Genomic DNA, 19,280 nt, shown 5'->3' with positions numbered 1-19,280 from the left:
TCATTAGTCTCACACTCTTTGCAGCCTCAGTTTGGAAAAAACAAGTCCTTCACATCCCTTCAGTGAGCTGGTGAACGGACGGACGCCACCGCAGGCTCCTCCTCCGCCTTCACGATCAATACATCATTGGAAGTCCTCGGGCTGGTCCTTTGTCACGTTCGGTCCCCCGTTGAATGTGGGCCAGGAGGGTGAAAGAATGCCGGGCAGTGAGGCTGGAGCGAAGAATGGATGCAGGCCCTCGTCCCTCCGTCTTTTGTATCAGCTGGCGGCCTGACAGCGGCGGAGAGGCTCGGGATAAAGTGCAGCACATTAGTGGCTGCAGCTCATTCAAGACTTCAACTGTTGGCCTCGGTCAATACCCGAGCGCTGAGAACCACCAGTGAATGAGACGATGAGTCTTTCGCACTGAATGTAGGCCAGAGGAAAGCGGACTAAGTGAATATTGAAAAGCTCCCTCTGGGACCGAAGCTGTAGATCCTCACAACCGAGTTTCCAATGTTGTCAAAATGTTAGATTCGTTGAGTCAACTTTATGAATCAGTGATGAGAAGAGACGCTCGACTAGAGGTGGGTTCGTAAATTCGATGTTGTGTCTTCAGCAGGACTCGCGATTCTTGCACTCTTTGTAGCAGCTAGCCAGGGTCGTCGGCAGCCAAGTTCATGTGAGTGTGAGGGAAAAGTCACCTTTGACCCTGACGAGGTTTGATGGAAGGAAAAGTAACAACACTTTGATATTCCATCTACTTTTTACAAAATATTGACAGTGTTTTTTATATGTGAGACATGTTTTGATTCCTCTAAAGATCATTATTTATTTTTCTTGACCGAATAATTATTAACAAATCACTCACTTTACATTCTGGAGGGAAATATGTTTGTTGTTCTTACAATAATTATCTACAGAAAAGTGTACACCTCAAGTTTTCTTTTTCGTTTCAGAAAAAGATTTTTTAAAGTTATCTGGTCCAAGAAATTACGTCATCATAAATGCGTGTGGCGTAATGAGCTTGTGAGACTGAATGCCGCCCCCTAGTGGATATTCCATACATTGATTAAAACATAAAAAGCGCCACTAGAACTACATGTATTGCCATAAATGGAGCTGTTAAACTATTTTACACATGCTTATCTTTGCGGACATTTGATGTATTTTAGTATATTAACTCGTTAAATTCCTCCGACTATAACATTAGTTACAACAACCAGATAATTTTATTGTACTCTAGTGATAAATAAGAGCCAGGAAACAAAGCTCTTCGACGATATGTTCTTTTCTTTCCAGGACTCCTGGGTGAGTTACTGTAGTTATAAATAAACCCTCAGTCACAGCAAAAGTTCAGTAAAAAGAGGCAGAAATACACAAGTTGTGATCTGGAGAAGAAAAAAAGACTCGGACACTGAGATCTTACATTTGATTCATGTTGAGTGTAAATAACTTGAAGCTGCACAAATCATTATCCGAGACACAAATTTAGACTCAAAGGTTGGCAGAAAAAAAAAAACGACATAATGGCAACATTGTAGCCAAAATATTCAGTTCAACAGTTTCAACGTCTCTTCTAGACGAGAACTATCATCTGGCGTGTGGAGGAGGTTCCACGTCATCATCATCATCATCAGCAGGTAGAGACGCGTGTCCTCTGTTGTTCCTCAGCGCTCGTCTGACGCCAGGCGCGCAGACACTCGACGCTTCAGCCCGGTGACGTCCGTGTGTGAGACTGTCGGGCCTCGTCTGTCCGTCCGAGTGACAGACGGATGCTTGAAGTCGGCGTCGGCCGCTCTACTGGCCAGACTTCTTGTCCTTCTGGAAACTGAAACTGGTCCGTCGGCTCAGTTTCCTCTGTTTCTGAGCGAAGTAGTCGGCTCGGGAGGAGCTGGCTCGCGACTCCAGGATGTAGTTCACCTGCAGGTACGAATCCAATATTAGAGAAGAGCCTGAATATTATGACCAGTGTGACCAAAAGACGTAGGAATTAAGTCTGAATATAGAAAGTAAAAGAAATGATATCATGAAACTTTAAAGTTCAACTAATGCGTTTGTTTTTCTGGAGATGAAAGCTTGTTCACCCCAATCAAGCCCACTCTGTTGTGGTTGGTCAAACATCAAGGTTTGTCACCATGTGTCATCAATCAATGAAGTCTTCACCTCTAAGGGACTCCTTGTATAAACAAAGCGGGCGTGATTACAGCTGGCTGGAGAGGTGAAGCCATTATTACATCATAATAGACTCCGCTCTCATAACCTCTTATTTGCTGAGATTTCAGACGGGGGAGAACTTTATAAAGTAATAAGTTCAAAACATGGTCATGATGAGAGACTTACTGCATCTTGGAGAGGAAGACTTCAACATTTGAAACATGTGAGTGAGTCAGGGGAGTTGGGTTTTCACATTAGTGGATTTTTAATAAACCCTTAAGAAGTGAAATATATTAAATTGATTGTTTGATGATATATTAGTTTACTTTATATCAAGTTTATTTAAAGTGTCAAACCGTAAATATAAAATATGTTACGTTATCATGTTAAATCAGTAAATATCTGTGCAATGTAAAAAATATATATGAAAGAACACACCTTAGTGCAAAAATACTTGTATTATTATTATTATTATTATTATTATTATTATAAATGTTGTTTTTAGGAGGTATAGAATCTCCACAAGGCCGGCAATTGATAAACAGAGATATTACTTGTAGGAAGTATACAATATAATTAACATATTCAATTGGAATTAACATAAAGGGAAATTAAGTAATAAAACCAGCGTTATTTAGAAATTAAATAGTATTGACAATACTGTTAATAACTAGGCACTATTCAACATGTCTTACAGTAACTCTGTCCAGCAGGTGTCAGTATTAGGTCAGTTTTCCGCACCAACCCCTCGGTTTAAAACATTTAAATCTCTTTAATCCAAACATTTCCCTCACAAGTGTGTCAATCATTCTCTCGCTCACCTTCAATACGATTTCGTTGACAGTTGCTGCGTCGGACTCGAAGAAGAGCGGCTTGTAGTCGTGGTTGCTGAGATACAACAGCTTAAATATCGCATGATCTGAGAAACACAAACAAACCAGATGAGGAAGACATGAAAATAAACGTCTGCTCTGCCAGGAAGCAATGTGGGATTAGAAGAATATTTTAGGGAAAATATGGGAATAATTCATCTGCGTTTCTGACTAAACAGTACCAAAAAACAATCTGTATTTTTTTCTTCAAAGCCTCTACCACATCTCCATAATGAAATAAAACACCTGAAGTCATAAAAACTAACAAATTCAAGGCTGTATGAATTAATCCTTTTGTTCTTAAAAACCTATCATGACTATGAAACACAGTTGTCGCCCCCTAGTGGAAACAGACGAGCTCCCAGTGAAGAGGAATAAACATACTGGGGCTCCTCTCCTCGACGAGGTCGCAGGCACACAGGTGGTCCGAGTCGATGGAGATCGGTTTCTGTCGGATCCAGAATTTGGTGCTCGCCTTCTGATTGGTGACTGGGTCGATCTCCAATTTCTCACCTGAAACACCTGAAGAGAGAATATTTGCTTCAGACCTGTGTGTTGATCAATGTCTGCTAGACGAGGGCATTTTGGACCAAACAATATATTGTTTAATAATTATATATAATAGAATAATAAGAGAATAATTATTTGTGTGTTGCATCAGCAGCAGCTTCAACATTCATGGCAAAAAAACTGCTGATTCTATCAAAGTATAAGTCGATATTTTGTGCTCAAAAATGTGCCATAGATAAAAGCGAGTGTGTCGACAGTGTTACCCAGCTGGACGTCCGTGGTGAAGCGAAGCTTGTGCATCATGCTGATCTTGAAGGTCTTGTAGTGGTGGCTGCTCAGCATGTCCTGGACTGTGGTGATGTCGATGGGAGGGTCCTCCTCTGAGCTCTCCTCTCCTCGGGAGCCTGCAGGCACGTCCACGTTCACAAGACCATAAACCTTGATGAGATGTTTGTGTAGAGGACTCACTGTTCTCTCGGACCAGACAGAACTCCAGCGTGTTCTGGCTCTCCAGGGTGGAGTCCAGGTCCACTCCGACGTTCGGCTCCGTCTGCTTCTCCAGACGGTACATGGGCCCTGTTGGACACCGGAACAAATAATGAAGGTAAAATAACGATACACTTACATATCGCAATGATTTCACGATACCGGATCGAACAGTTTTCTTTTTTTTTTTTTTTTTTTAAATCACATTTGATTTGCATCATAATTTTTTAATATTTAAAACAAGTGTTTAAGAAAAATAAATTCAAATTAAACATTTTATCTATGTAAATATTCAAAGCGTCGCAGGAACAATAAAATCTCACAAGATCCCAGTGATGACTGAGGACGAGAGGATACAGTCAAATGAAGCAGCTTTTAAACTACTACAAATATATCCTTGTTCCTACAGTATCTCAATATTGTATCACCTGATTCTTACCAAACACACACCACTATTGAATATCGTAAAATGTACATGACGTTTAGACATCGATCAGCAGATGCAAGGCTACGAGAAGTCTGAGGTTTCAATACCTGAACCTTTCTGTGAACCTTTCCTCTTCTTGAGTGCTTTCTGAAGAAGTTCCTTCATGGTTACCTTCTGACTGTCCACAGGGATGAGAGAGAATCCATGAGCAGCATTTCTGAAGAGGGAGAAGTCAATGAATGACAGATGTTGAAGGAGTTGAATATAAAAAAGAAATGTACACAGTTGACTGAGCAAGAAGCTTCTTGATTAGAAAATGTATTCATTACATTTGGTCATTTTTTGGAGTTTATTTCATTCTTAATAAAATGTAACAAGTCTTGTCATTAATAAAAAAACATCTGGGATATTATTAAAAATGCTCTATGCTCTTGCTCCATCCAGCAATTTAGTTTTTCCTATTTGTTTAGAAGTACCAAATACCTACTCAATATTAGATTCTGAACCCACTTCATGACAATCCTAGTACTTGATTTAACTATTCATGTGTAATACAAAATATATCAGTCAATACACTGCATGAAAATAAAACTTTGAATCAGCCCTTTTTGCATGTGAATCATCTAAACAAACACAAATCAGCAGAAAAGCTTTGGCATGTGTAAAGATCAACAATCAGTACGAGCGCATTTCTTTCTTACATTCTGACAAACAGAGACTGTCGGGAGCCGAGGCCGGGCGACGAGTATTTCTCCACCAGCGCCAGCGTGCTGAAGCCGAACTTGTGGATCGGCTCGTTGGAGTCCAGAGGAGGGAAGTCGGTGTCGACCTCGCCGTCGTCCTCGGCGATGTGGAGGCAGTAGGCGTTAACATTCTCACTGCGGAGACAACAGAAGAGAGAGCGTCAGATTCCAATGAATACTTGAGATTCAGATTCAGTATGTGTTAGTTTGTTCATTCATTCATTTATTTTCTGTAGGGGGGGGTTGTTGGGAGCCTATCTTAGTTTCTTCGGGCGAGAGGATGCCAGTCTGTCGCATATCTACATACAATTTCCCCAAGTGCCCATCAACCTCCGTAACATACAAACTCCACACAGAACCATAGTTCGCTCTCATTCTATTTTGATTGAAGGTTCATTTATCTCACTTGAGTTTTGGTTCCCTCCCCTCGCCCGTGTACTGCCAGCAGATGAGCCCAATGAGATCATGGACGCGGGCGTTAGCGATGGTCACCACGGTCATTGGGTGGATCTTTTCCTGAGCCTGCTGCATGGAGAGGTAGACGTCGATCTTCTTTGTAGCGGTTGTGCCGATGTGGCCCTGAAATGAAACAGAAATGAAATTAAAGCAGACCATGAAGAAATGATAGAAATATATATTTGCGTTATTTGTTGTATTTTGGCATTTTTATAAAGCCACTAAATTGCCCCCTCGTTTTGGAACAAGTGTAAACCCTCACCTGCATCTGATTCAGGACGAAGGTTTATGATGGAAAATTTGATGTGAAAGTATAAACCATACAATTTCTGATGCTCACCTTTCCATCAAATTTGGAGTATTCATTGAAGGGGTTGTTGAGCTGCTGAGGACACTGCTCCAGACGCAACGACAGAGTAGATTTGGTACCGGTGCTCCGAGGCCTGTCTTTCAAGTCCCGCTTTTCAAACAAGGAGCCCAGATCGTCCACTGAACAAGAAGTGAAGAAAGTTTGAATAAAGTGAAACCGTATCTCTAACATAATAGCAAAATTTGCTTTCAAACTGTTGTCATTGATAACTGTTGCAAAGCATTATGGGACTTTTTATTACAAATCCCTGCTGTATTTGTAGTTCTTTGTATGGTTACTGTGAATGGTTGTATGTCAACGTCACATTAGTGGCTATTTGAAAGCAAAACACATCACCAACACAACTTGATTTACCTGACTGAGACGATGATCGTTCTTTCCACTGAATGTTTTTACATTTGATTTGGTTTTGTCGTTCCTTCCTGAGTCTTTCAAGTCTTTGAGCTGGAAAACAAAGAAGATTGTTTCAATTCAACAACAAACAGTGTCATGATACAACAAGAGTTGCATGTTGAGATAAGCTATAAAACAGTAAAAAACCCGATTTGTATACAAAAACACAACTTTTTCCTACTCCCTCTATTCTTACCAGCAGCCCTGGAATTCTCCTGGCTGTCTTGGAGTCCTGATGAGACAACAATTCCGTTCACAATTCCTGCTGAGTCACAGCTACTTACCCGAAACCCAACTCTGCACCAAAACCCACCAAGGGAGCCAAAAGGTTAAGTACAGCCAACCTTTGGACTCCCTGGGGTTCCCCAAACCAAACCATTGACCATCAATTCAATAACTCAGGAAACCTAAACTTGTGATCTGAATTATCTTGCTAACTTGTTAAATCAGGTAACAATTATTGTATTTGAGTCGCACCTGCACATCTGTGATCCTCGTGCATTCAACCACAACCAAAGATTTTTCAGCAAAAGTGAAAATGATGAGGAGTTAGTTGGACCACAAGTTAGTAGTAAACATATTTATGTAGATTCTTCCCAAAGGCAACCAAGATTATTGACCCAAAACAAAACTTGATCTGCAGTTTTCAGTGTCCAGTAGAGACACCCGAATCACAAACATGTATGTTTAACTTACCATGGTAATTATTGCATTAGCATACGAACAGTGTGGCAAAAATGTAACTCAAAGAGTCAACGTAAAATTCATTAGTGTTAGAGTCATTAGTAAAGATATAGATAGATTTTACCCATCTTAACAGACTTAACTTAACCTTTTAACTTGCAGTTAACAAATGTTTTACTCAAGAATAACTACATTAAAGAGTTAAAACCTCAGAATATGAGCAGACTAAGATATGTAGCCCATTTACTGTATATATATATATATATATATATATATATATATATATATATATGCAGCTTACTTTATCGTAAAGTAGATTCATTAACACGATATACATTGAGAAAGATCTCGATGAGATAAGAAAATCAACAGAACTAATAATCAATCAAAAGACTAGATACATTAATAACAGACATTTATCAAGGTTTATCCATCGGGACTTCCTCATCATCCATAGCAGACAAAGAAATCCTCATTTCATGTCAGTGGAGTTTAAAAAGTCTTTGTTCTACTGTGCAAATGTGGTGTAACAAAGGCATTTCAAACCAAATGGAGACCAGGTGAAGACAAGTACCTGTGTTGGAACGCCGCCGGATGCCAAAGTCCCAGCTGGAAGTGATATCCATAGACTGGGATAAGTCACATGCGTGACCATCAGTCAGTGCGCCTCCTTCACTCAGGGCACCTGAACCCGTTGACCCACAGCTGCTACCAGGCACCAGAGCCAGCTGGCACTTCTCCAGATCCACATCCTGATCCATCAGTACCATTTCACACATTCCTGAATCATCACTGGTCACATGTGACTGTCTGATGTGGGCCAGAATAATGGCTGGATTGTCCAGGAAAGCCATTTCTTCTACTGTCTAAATGCCACAGTTTGATTAAAAAAGGTTCCTCTTGCCGTCTGCCACTCCCGTCGATGCACCGGAGGAGCGCTTTCTCTTCCTCCCGTCTCTCTACGAGACCGACCAAGTCGCTGACCAGCTGGTCATCGCTCTAGTCCTCCTCTGCTACTAGTTGAGAACCCCTCATGTACCTGTTGGAGAGAAAGAGGGAGAAGAGTAAATGAACACACTGATACACTTCAAACATGTCTTAAATAGGTGGTCAAGTTATGTTTGTTATGGTGACAAATGATCTCCTCATGAGGTGTCGTGCACATGAAGGAGGTGCTTTCCTGTTTGCCAACTTGAATAGTAAACACAGGAAGACATTAGGTGAGGGTTCATCAAGTACTTGATGTCTTTGTCTATAGAAAATAACATTTTCTCAAGTTTACTAGTAATCCTTTACTTGATGACCTTCACCTGATGTCAGAAACTATAATCAGGTAGAGAGATTTTACACCTATATTTTTGTTTTATTCCACTAAACTATGGTGCGAATAGTGGCAGGAAACGTTTGTGTTGACTGTTTAATTTTCCTACCACAAATAAACTGCAAATGGATGAAAACAAAAGTAAAAACATCGACAATGTGGGAAGAATTATAATCATCCATCCATACTATTTACCTGTCACTCTCTGTATGACTTTTTAAAACATGCTGAAGCAATCCCAGTTTTTAGGAACACCGAGATTCGTGGTAATTTTAAAATTACGACAGTATTATTTATTTCTGTGGAAAGGCGTCTGGAATAAAGGTAACACTAACGGAAGTTATTGTTTTCAAATCGCACATTTATATTTATTTGATCCATGCATTCACTTCATCTTTGCATTGAGGTTAACAGAGAAATATATCCGTTTAAAGTCGCATTTACAGGAAATTCAAACGAGCTCACAATGACTCATAATAACAGGATCTTAAGCTCATGCATGTGCAGTCTAATGTTATAACTTACACTTAAACAAATCCAAGTGACAAGTTCAATAACTGAAGATGAAAACACAGCAACAGCTGTCACTCTATCATATACGCTTTGTATGTTGTGAATGAAGTGAGTTGTTTATGCTAACTTAGCTGCTATCTTAGCCTCCCTGTGTACTTACTTTATGACGCTTCCTCACCTTTTAAAGTGTCGTCCGTTGCGAAGGAGGGAAATCCACAACGCTCCATGTTACTCGTTATCTCTCCGAAGTGATAGCAATTGTTTTTATTTATTTTTTTATTCTGAATTTTACTGCATTATAATCATAATAAAAACTACAAGCCAAGCTTTAGCTTCCACTGCAGCTAGCAGTAACCGCTGATTTTTTCTTCCGGGACATTGTTTCAGAATAAAACACGAATTTAATCCACCACAACAAATAGTTCTGGGTGTATACGAAGGAATAAGCAGAGTCGATCGGTTACTGTTATAAAAACATGTGCAATACGTCAACTTACACCAGGAATAGCTGGTCCTTTTTCTTAAGGTTTTATTTTGCAGGATAGTGACACTTCCGGTGTTCACACTCAAGGCAGACGTGGGACACAAAGAGATCACTATCGCAATAATATCATCAGTTTTACTTATTTGTAGGCACATAATCCAGGATTAAAATCTTATTTGAGAAGTTTCATGTATGCCACTGTATACAAAAATGAAAATAAGCCGTGTTTTATTTTATTTTTTTAATTTGGATTTTTTAAAAAAAATATTAATTCCACTTGTTTTAAAAGATCCATATAGTTCAGCTTCACCTATGAATCCAGGCTACACGTGTAAGTGAAGGATGGTGTTAATAACACGGTAAACACACACGCGAACACGCAAAGACGACTGTGGGTATTCATGTGTGCGCGTGCACGTGTGCGCAGAGGACAATTCCCACTGTGGGTGTCAGTAAACGACGGCGGAGAAAAAAAAGCGGAACACACCCCTTGAGGAATATTTGGCACATGTGGATTTCCTTTCTCCAGCTGTTTTGTTTCCCCTTCCGAGCCCGTTCTGTCGTGTCGTCGGCCGGAGAATCGGAGCCTCAAACACCATCTTTGTTTTCGCCTCTCGCATCGATTGTGCTGCGGCAGAAATGGAGGACCACAGCCGGGTGATGGAGGCGCTGAGCGGCCACACTCTGGCCGGACTGCCGCTCACTCACCTCGAGGACCGCGGCGACGACTCCGGAGACAAACAAGACCTCGGAACCATTCTGCTCCAGATCATGACCATCACCGACCAGAGTCTGGATGAAGCCCAAGCAAAGTTAGTCCCGCGGATGTTTTTTTTTTTTTAAAGAATATGATCATTTATGCAGATGTGACAGGAAACTTCTCTGTTTACTGCCAGGAAGTACTATTACTCGAGAGTACTCTGGTTCCGTTTACGAGCCCAACGATCCATTTTCAGATTCGTTATCGGATGTTTGAGACAAACACGCGCATTGTTTCTTTCACTTAAAATCGAACAATGCATTTTTAAGCTTCAGCACGTGTTGTTTAAAAAAAAAAAAAAAAAAATCTCATTAAATATTTTAAACTACACATAGTTTCTTATTATTGGATCAAAACTAATGTGTTTGCATCTGTAGCTGAACCTTTTACTCTGTAACTTCTTCTTATGTATTGAATATTTATATCTTCCATATGTATATATATTTTAATTAATGATTTTAACAATCATAAACACATGTCTTTATAAATATCTAATGATCGTTTCTGGATTGTTTTGATGGCTTCATTGTGTTGCTGACATAACAATTGATTGGTGGAAGAAGCATCATCTGTGATTTTATTATTGTTTTCCTTTAGTTACTGTTAAGTGACCTTGATAGTTTTGAAAATCCCTTTTGCAATTTATTTTTATTACAATCAGAATTCTCTTTATTGCAATTGTTACCAAAGGGTTCCACCAACAGGGTTTCTTTTGGTACAATAGTGCAAACATGAAACATGAAACATGAAAAAGATAAAATGTTAAATATAAAATAACAACAACATTATTATAAATCATTATTATATAATGTAAAGTTCATAGCTTGGTTGTTATTATTGTTTATGTATGTTTGTTATTTTCATCTTCTTGTGATGCCACATCAGTCCTGTTATAGTCCATCCTCATTTAATATTACATTTTACACAATAATAAAACTAAATATTTATCCCATTAAAAAAAAATCTAAGCGTTATTACCGAACAATGTTGTTACAAATATACGAAAAGACGATGTTGGTGTTATTGCAGGAAACACGGACTCAACTGTCACAGGATGAAACCAGCACTCTTCAGTGTACTCTGTGAAATAAAAGAGAGAACAGGTGAGTCATCGTCCGACTTCACTTCATCTTAATCATTCTTCAGGTCACTGTATGTAGAATTGTACTTGTGGCGTGACCTTTACATTCTGGTGGAGGGAAAATAAATCCTGCAGAGACATTGAGGAAAACAAGATAATTGTACAAGTCGTTGCTTTGAATTCCAGAGTGACTTTAAATATTAAATATATTAACATTGCAAAGGTCATTATTTTAAACATTTAAACATGGATGTGATTCATTTTTACTTTAGTTGGGACCTCGACCGTTCAGTTGTTCTTTGTATTTAACTCAAAAAGAATGATTTTGTATATTTTATTTTACAATGTTTTTATTGTTGTCTTTCCACGTTTGATGCTAATAAATAACATTCTTAGTTCAGAGATGAAGCTACTTGATTTCTTACATTGATCTTACTAGCCTATTAAGATTGTTTTACGGTTTAGATTGTCATTTGTTGATTTGTTATTGCAGTATAAGCGAGCAGGAAGTACGACCGTTCACTGAGTTTAATTTTTGTGGCGTTTGGACTAGATTTTGTGCATCTGCAACCAGTAGTTTTCTGCAAACAAACCTTGGCTTCTAAGGACAGTTGTTGCCTCATCTGTGATGTACATTGTTTCTGGAACAAATACGTTTGTATTTGAGTTGAGCTCTGTTCACTCACAAAGCCTCAGTGTCCCGAACGGAGCTTTGTAGGGTCGACCTAAACATGCTACTTCTCCACAGAGGCAAACGTCTGAAACCATAATTCAAACCTTTTCGCAAAAACACAGATTGTTTGAGTTCATCGTCTGCCGTGGAGCGAAAACTATATCTTCACCGCGAGTGTCTTCATTCACTGTAGTCTTTCAATTGTCCGGTCGATCCCTGTGATCATGACACAAGACCCAGTCAGCATGAAGTCTGGAGCCCAACTGATTAAATTATACTTGGAAATGTGTGCAGCGGTGATTTAGGAGGTGTGGAAGAATGTGTGTAAGCTTTTGCAGTGTCAATAGGTTCTTGTGCCAAAAATGGAGCAGCATACACACTTCTTATATTTATTTATTTATTCTGTCACCAAACACCTCCGTCATGTGACCCGCCCCTCCTCCACCCGCATGAAAAGTGAGAGAGAGAGAGAGAGAGAGAGAGAGAGAGAGAGAGAGAGAGAGAAAAAAAAAAGATTATCTGCACAGCGTGGCCTGGATACAAGACGCTTGTATATACTCAGGTGGGAAAGTTAAGCACTTCATGGAGTGAGTGTGAGTCACAGAAGCTTCAAGTCAAAATGTCAAAGTGAGTTTACATGTTCATGCAGCTGTAGATGAGCATCTGTGTATGTTCAGATGTCTGGCTTTATTTCTCTCACAGAGGAAGGAACATGACATTTCTAGCAGCGGCCATTTTCAACCATATATAAGTAAGTGAGTAAGAAATGTATATTTATAAAGCGCTTTTCTAGACCAGGGTCACAAAGCGCTTAAACAATCAAAAAAATACTCCAAAGAATTATACTAAAAATATAAGAAAATATAAAATAGGATGAAATTTAAGGCTTCAAATATTCACAGGAAACAAAATAATTTAAAAGTAGTTGTTAAGGTTTAAGTAAAGAATATCAACAGAAGCGACGTGAATGCTAGTTTGTTTTTATTGGCCCTGAAGAAGGTTCCCTGTGATGTCATGCAGTGAACATGTTTGAACTGATGTCAGCGGTGGTCGTAACATGCTGGAGTCAAGATGTGGTTCCATCTGTTGACCAAGTACTTCTTGTTGTGGGGGAAGTGGTCTGGCGTCCGTGAGGAGAGTGAAAGTGTCGGCTCACAATTAGCCCAGAGAGAGCTTCTCGGTTCCTCGTCGCAGCTTCGGCTACCAGAGGACGTTTTACCCATGAGTTCAGGACTTGAATGTATTTAACAAAGCTTCACCGGTCGTGTAAATGCACTTCACTTAAGTTAGCAAAATCCTCAAGAAACACCGACCTGGTCCAGTTGAGGTGTTTACGGTGCCTTTTAAAGTCGCTTAAGAGGTATAAGAGGGTCTGCACCCAGACAATAAACTCAAGTCTATTTGATAAAAAAAAAGATTATTACACAATTACGTATGATGGAAAAGTATTACTCGTCTGCAGCTAGAAGTGTTTGTCCAACTGGGAGGAAGCCCCGGGTCAGACTCACTGGTGAAATGGAGTCTTGTTGTGGGCCTGGGAAGATCTGAGCAATACTCCAGCAGGGCTGAAGATCTGGGAGGAGGGAAGGCTAAAGAAAAAATGGATTTACGGAACACTGATCACAAAATGATGGCGTAATAAACAGAATCATGACCCGGAGTTATCTGGTGGTATATTCTGAACACAACTTGACCTTTAAAACCAACAAAAAACCAAACAAAGCCTGAATATCCTGCATTTTGTAATGTTACTTTAGCGACCAGTAGAGTCAACTCTACCTTCAGTGGATGGTGGGCGGGGCTTAGACAAGTCTTCTTGTATATGCATCGCCTTTTAAAAAATATATTATTTACGTTTTTTATTTACCCGCTTCAGGCCTAAGTATCCGTGGCGACCACGACATCGAGTCGCCGGATGCCCAGCTCTTGAGACTGGACAACATGCTCGTGGCAGAAGGCGTGGCCGGTCCCGAGAAAGGGGGCGGAGCCGCCGCCGCCGCCGCGGTCGCGGGCGTCAACGACAGCTCCGTCGAACATTCGGACTACAGAGCGAAGCTGACGCAGATCAGAGGGATTTATCACTCGGAGCTGGAGAAGTACGAGCAGGTGAGGAAGCAGAGCGAGTGAAGACTCCCTCCAAGCAGCTCATAAACACCCGTATTGTGGCTTTTTAATACTGTCCTACACATTATTTCATCTATGTAATTACAAATCTTTATTTAGCATTTGGGATATCATGGAGTAGAATGAGCTCCCGGGGTTAGCAGGTGACACGACACACGTAGCTTCCTTCTGCAACACAGAGAGTGACGAATCTTCAAATGCTTAGTGGCTCCAGATTGTAATTTCAAACCATGTCAACTTGAAATCATCAGTTCCTTGTCCAATATTCACATTTTTTGAGAATGTGTGTGAAGTCTGTTCACCCTTGTGTTATCTCAGGGTCAAGGTGACCTAAAGGCCCACAAACAAATGTTATTGTTTTATCCCTTGTGTTGCCTTTTGGTCAATATGAACAACCTCAACCACTGCATTTGTATTTATGGAAGCCATGGAAGGATAAAATTATTACATTTGTTTGCGGGCATTCGGGTCACCTTGACCCTAACATAACACAACGGTGAATCCGATTTTGAGTCATTCTAATAGACCGATTTACAGATATTTAAAACAGCAACATGAGAACCGCATAAAGAAGTTATTGTTTGTTTCTACCCATGTGTGTCTGTTGCCACCAGGCCTGCAGTGAGTTCACCAACCACGTCATGAACCTGCTGAGAGAGCAGTCGCGGACGCGACCCGTGTCACCCAAAGAGATCAACCGCATGGTGGGAATCATTCACAGCAAGTTCAGTTCCATCCAGATCCAGCTGAAGCAGAGCACCTGCGAGGCCGTCATGATCCTGCGCTCCAGGTTCCTGGACGCAAGGTCGGCAAGAAAATCAACCAGATTCATTCTAAAAACACCAGATTGACTTCTTCATCTCTTTACCATGGATCTTGTTTTTTCACCCCATGTTAGGCGAAAGAGGCGGAACTTCAGCAAACAAGCCACGGAAATACTAAACGAGTATTTCTACTCACACCTGAGCAACCCGTATCCCAGTGAGGAGGCCAAGGAAGAGCTGGCCAAAAAGTGCAGTATTTCAGTGTCTCAGGTAAATAAAAGTCATTAAACATTTGTCATCTATGTAAACATGTCACACCCTGTTGGAGTCCAGTACTATTAAACTTTTGCTTGACCCACAGGCGGGAGGAAGTACCATCACAGTGTCACAGGTATGTGATACTTTAATATGATAAATATTTATTGTATCAAAATATTATAAATAATAATGATATATATTTAACAGGTAATAAAATACTTAAAGGTAATAATGCAGATAAACTATTATAAATAAATGTATAAATTAATAGAGAAATACTGATACATATTTTAAAATAAATACTGAATACAAAACATATTTTACAATTATGAAGAGAAATAGAAAATCTATTGACACAGCAAAAAAAGGCCATCGGGATATTGAATTTAACGTATTATTGAAATATATTAGACCAACATTTTATATTAAATTGAAATGGCTATGAAGGAAAAAATATGGAATTTAGATAATGATTTTTTTAAGATATACATTTTGTTAAAAAAAAATACAAATTCAACCTTTTAATATAGAAAATTATTTAAATAATCTTTATAATAATCAATGCTTCAAAAACACCAACAGCATTGAAAACATTAAAAGTTTCAACGTTTTGTTTCTTTGGTAGTATCGATGTTCAAACATGCTTTTCTATCGGTGCCGATGTGTAATGTCATTTTCTTTTTGTTGGAACTAATCTTATAAAATTGGTATCAAAAAAAGGTATTGTTCAGGAACTGATAGAAAAGGGAATGTATCGGTATCAGTACCGGTTTGAAAAATGTATTTTTCAACCATTCAATATTAAGATTGCACTGTTATACTTCCATATAAATGTGTTTTGTGTATAGTTAATATGGTGTGAAATATAAATGAAATATCATTTTCCTTTTAACATGAACACAAAATAACAACAAAATCACTAAAACAAGAGACAAAGGAATTTTGTAATAACCTAGCGTATATTTAAGTTCAATTAAAAGAAAGAAAAAGAATTCAAGTCAAATATTTAGTCTTCATAGAAGACTAGCTTCATATACTGTATGTGTTCTTATCTCTGAGAGATACACGTTGTTTTCTGCATCATCACATTCAGATTCTCACTTGAAATGGAACATGACTGCGGAAAATGTCTTGGAAATATCACCAGAAGCTATTTTACTTCAGGAAGTTGTAGTAAATGTCACTTTATACATACATGGCCAGACACACACACACACACACACACACACACATCATGTGACCTTTAAGATGACATATGTCATACTTTTCTATCCTCGGTTGCCCTTTGACCTCAAATCTTTTTTGTCCACCCACTGCTGCTGTGAAGGTTTACGTCGAATAAGAAAAATGTGTTTCATTTAATCTTTTGAACGTGAAAATATATGTATCAGCATAAAATTCACTTCATCTAAGAGTTTCTCGTCTTCGTCAGGTTTCAAACTGGTTCGGAAACAAAAGAATTCGCTACAAGAAGAACATCGGGAGGTTCCAGGAGGAGGCCAACCTGTACGCGGCCAAGACGGCGGTGACGGCGGCGGCGGTCCACTGCAGCCCGGACAAGTCTCCCGTCTCCCCCAGCTCAGGTAGGGAACCGGTGCTTGCCCGTGCCGGCGCACGTCCGTCACCTCAGTCGTTGTCGCGTCACAGGATCAGGATTCAAGCATGAGTTCTTCTTTTCTACTCCAGATTTCCCCATGAAAGATGAGGAATTTCAGCTCGATGTTGTCGACAGCAAAAACTCTCTACTAACCAGCATGTTCACGGGTGAGACACTTTTCTCTGCCGGAGGTGTCAATCACACGAGGGGGCCAACATCCTTTAGCAGCCTTTATTTAGATTGCCTTATTATCTTTACGTTCATAACCCTGGCATCTTGTCACCATATCAACATGTACATTCATTTATTCATTTGCATTCATTTTTGGGACGACCACTTATAATGACTTGGCGCCTGGACCATGAGTTCGAAACTCTATATCGTCTATTTGGAGCTCGATCTTTTTAAAGCTCGTCCCGTTACTATATTTAGCTGAGATTTGAAATCAGGTCTTTCTTTTTTCAACTTCAGAACCACCACTTTTTGTCTTCCTACTAATCCCTCGTAGATGGTATCGCTTCGGATGATGGAAACAATAATAATACGGTAATTAATGCTCAGCGTCGCATCGTTTGTGTCGTTTCAGGTGGATTTCACACTCCGAGCTTTCAGTCCGACAGGATACAGTGACGCCTCCTCCTCTGATACACACACGATACAGCCTCAACGTGAGTCCAAATATTTGTGTTTTTTCCACCGGCAACTACAACACTCAAGTGCCTCCTAGAGAAACACACTCTTTGTTCTCATGCCGTGGCCAACATGTCAGCAGACACTAATCCAGTGAAGGAAAGAGTCGTGTGATCTGAGGGAGTCGGACAGCGCAGTGTCGTTTTGGTTTTGTTGAGTGGCTGAGTGCCGCATCCCGCCCCGGGCGCTGGAGAGTGCGTGTCAACCTCTTGAAGCCTCACATTTGTGCTCTCCTCCGCTGCTGCTGGAACTTGCATGTTCATATTCTTGTCTGAGGATCCTGTGTTTTTCTTCCTGCTTTGTGATCGCGAATGTTTTTTTTATTGCAGGTTGAATTTCTCCTCAGAGGACGCAGCTAGTCTCGACCTTGTTGACCTCAAAACAAGGAGAGTTGTCGGAGACGATCCACCATCGCTCTGCGAACGTAACAAGGGAGCAGCAAAGGTTTTGTTTGATCCAAAGAAAGTGTACATTCATAGACATTCTCTGATCATTGCTGGATGTTTGGTGACCAAAAATATCCTTTTAAAGTGAAGATGTTCACTCTGATCTATTTTCAACTGAACCATCATTAGTTTGTGTAAAACCCAGGTCTCGCTAGTAACTCGGAGTAGAACCGACCACTCTTCTATTTCTGTCATTCTTCACCCCTTTTCTTCTTCGTCTAAGTCGCCGCTCATTTTTGATGGTTAAGGATCATAGGCCTGGATGCAAAGTTTTTTATACTTGTTTGTACTTGTTTATTGCAAGATTTATACTACATACAAACAACAGGAAATGATAACACTTTCTTTTTTTGGCCTTTTTAACAAATGTTTTGTAAACATTTTGTTGACATCTGTACTCAGATAAGTGTGCATACACAACTCTGTAATAGTTCAATAAACTTTAACTTTCAATATACTTTTGAGACGTTTTGTTGCCCACCTTTTCCGTTGAGATATTTTATATAAATATATATTTACACAACAGAAATGCTTAGAGATACAACTGTTATTATTAGTTTATTAACTTGGAGTATTTTATTCTGGGTGAGAAATGTACCTTTTAAATGTTTAGAGAGTGAAAAGGAATTTTATTTTTTATTTCTGCCTGTTAGTCATACTATTATTCACAATATTCACTGACCCTAATACTTACATTTATGTTATTTTGTTTATTATTTATTGATGTTACCTAATGTTGTCTTTATCTAAATCTGCTGATAATCTCACAGAGAATCAGTATCATAAAAAAAATACACTCAGATAAATGGTAAAACCATTTAAGAAATAGAACAATTTTAACAAACGTTTATCAAGTTTTGTTACAGAAACAAGAACTTTATCATTTTAAAATAACAATGTTTAGCAATATGTGTGTGAACTGAATGATTTTAATAGTTTTAAAGCAGACATTTTACCAGGAAATAACATTGAGAATAAAAAAATCCAAAGAAAATGTGTTGTTAGAGTCGGGCTGACACTTGATCAATAACGATCAGCTGTTCTCTCGGCCGGCTGCTCTTCTCTCTGGAGAAATCAGCCGCTTCGCCTCCTCACAGCCACTTATCTCAGAGATCCAGTCCAGCTGTTTCGCTGGCGGCTTGTTGTTATTGATTCTTCTGTCAACGATGACTTTGAAACAGTCGCCACCGTCGAAATCATAACAAATAAATACGAAACCTGAGCAACCCAGAGATCATCACTTGAATCACCAAATACATGAATATAACTCAACTGAGAATTGGATTAAATAACTACAATATAAGAACAACTACATTACTTCTTTCTTTGCTGCTACCTTTGGCTTAAATTTATATTGTAATGATGTTTGTTTTTTACTTATGTCCCCCTTAGTAAGAAGAATTACTACTGTAAGATTCCTTCACTTCTTTCTTGAGTCAAAAAATAAAGTCGAAACTGTTTCCACCGTTAACAATTTGGAAGTGAAGACTCC

General features: G+C 39.4%; 2 protein-coding genes across 6 annotated transcripts; one reads left to right on the top strand and one right to left on the bottom strand.

Moving 5' to 3' along the window:
- Positions 1-1,404: 1,404 nt before the first annotated feature.
- Positions 1,405-9,999, bottom strand: mapkap1 (MAPK associated protein 1). Of its 4 annotated transcripts, XM_087791168.1 has the most exons (13): positions 9,090-9,407; positions 7,652-8,116; positions 6,590-6,625; positions 6,355-6,444; positions 5,971-6,119; positions 5,581-5,753; positions 5,133-5,309; positions 4,539-4,648; positions 3,987-4,094; positions 3,782-3,922; positions 3,393-3,530; positions 2,958-3,055; positions 1,405-1,902 (listed from the first exon to the last, which is right to left on the bottom strand). In XM_087791168.1, the coding sequence occupies exons 2-13, from the start codon at positions 7,929-7,931 to the stop codon at positions 1,780-1,782; spliced, it is 1,623 nt and encodes a 540-aa protein (XP_087647294.1). In that variant the 5' UTR covers positions 7,932-8,116; positions 9,090-9,407; the 3' UTR covers positions 1,405-1,779. The 4 variants fall into 4 exon arrangements, with proteins under 4 accessions (XP_087647294.1, XP_087647292.1, XP_087647293.1 ...); XM_087791166.1 differs by lacking the exons at positions 6,590-6,625; positions 9,090-9,407 and adding an exon at positions 9,883-9,999; XM_087791167.1 differs by lacking the exon at positions 6,590-6,625 and having other exon boundaries at positions 9,072-9,404.
- LOC148079563 (pre-B-cell leukemia transcription factor 1-like) lies at positions 9,786-18,245 on the top strand. Of its 2 annotated transcripts, XM_087791169.1 has the most exons (10): positions 9,983-10,207; positions 11,185-11,258; positions 13,786-14,015; positions 14,648-14,838; positions 14,932-15,067; positions 15,159-15,188; positions 16,488-16,638; positions 16,742-16,819; positions 17,239-17,320; positions 17,672-18,245. In XM_087791169.1, exons 1-9 carry the CDS (start codon positions 10,035-10,037, stop codon positions 17,280-17,282), a joined length of 1,107 nt encoding a protein of 368 aa, XP_087647295.1. In that variant the 5' UTR covers positions 9,983-10,034; the 3' UTR covers positions 17,283-17,320; positions 17,672-18,245. The 2 variants fall into 2 exon arrangements, with proteins under 2 accessions (XP_087647296.1, XP_087647295.1); XM_087791170.1 differs by lacking the exon at positions 16,742-16,819 and having other exon boundaries at positions 9,786-10,207.
- The last annotated feature ends 1,035 nt before the right edge of the window (positions 18,246-19,280 follow it).

This window comes from Callionymus lyra, chromosome 5 (assembly GCF_982586985.1).
Source record: "Callionymus lyra chromosome 5, fCalLyr1.hap1.1, whole genome shotgun sequence".
Taxonomy (NCBI): Eukaryota; Metazoa; Chordata; class Actinopteri; order Syngnathiformes; family Callionymidae; genus Callionymus; species Callionymus lyra.
This window is presented reverse-complemented; position numbering and strand designations above follow the sequence as displayed.

What these genes read in the sequence shown, in the direction of transcription:
- mapkap1 (XM_087791168.1), bottom strand. Translation starts at nt 7,931, where the DNA reads ATGGCTTTCCTGGACAATCCAGCCATTATTCTGGCCCACATCAGACAG. An exon ending in CCGGCGGCGTTCCAACACAG is followed by an intron (nt 6,626 to 7,651) that starts GTACTTGTCTTC and finishes TTGTCTCATCAG; the next exon opens with GACTCCAAGACAGCCAGGAG. An exon ending in ACTCCAAATTTGATGGAAAG is followed by an intron (nt 5,754 to 5,970) that starts GTGAGCATCAGA and finishes GTTTCATTTCAG; the next exon opens with GGCCACATCGGCACAACCGC.
- LOC148079563 (XM_087791169.1), top strand. Translation starts at nt 10,035, where the DNA reads ATGGAGGACCACAGCCGGGTGATGGAGGCGCTGAGCGGCCACACTCTG. An exon ending in TCCCGTCTCCCCCAGCTCAG is followed by an intron (nt 16,639 to 16,741) that starts GTAGGGAACCGG and finishes TTTCTACTCCAG; the next exon opens with ATTTCCCCATGAAAGATGAG. An exon ending in ACTAACCAGCATGTTCACGG is followed by an intron (nt 16,820 to 17,238) that starts GTGAGACACTTT and finishes GTGTCGTTTCAG; the next exon opens with GTGGATTTCACACTCCGAGC.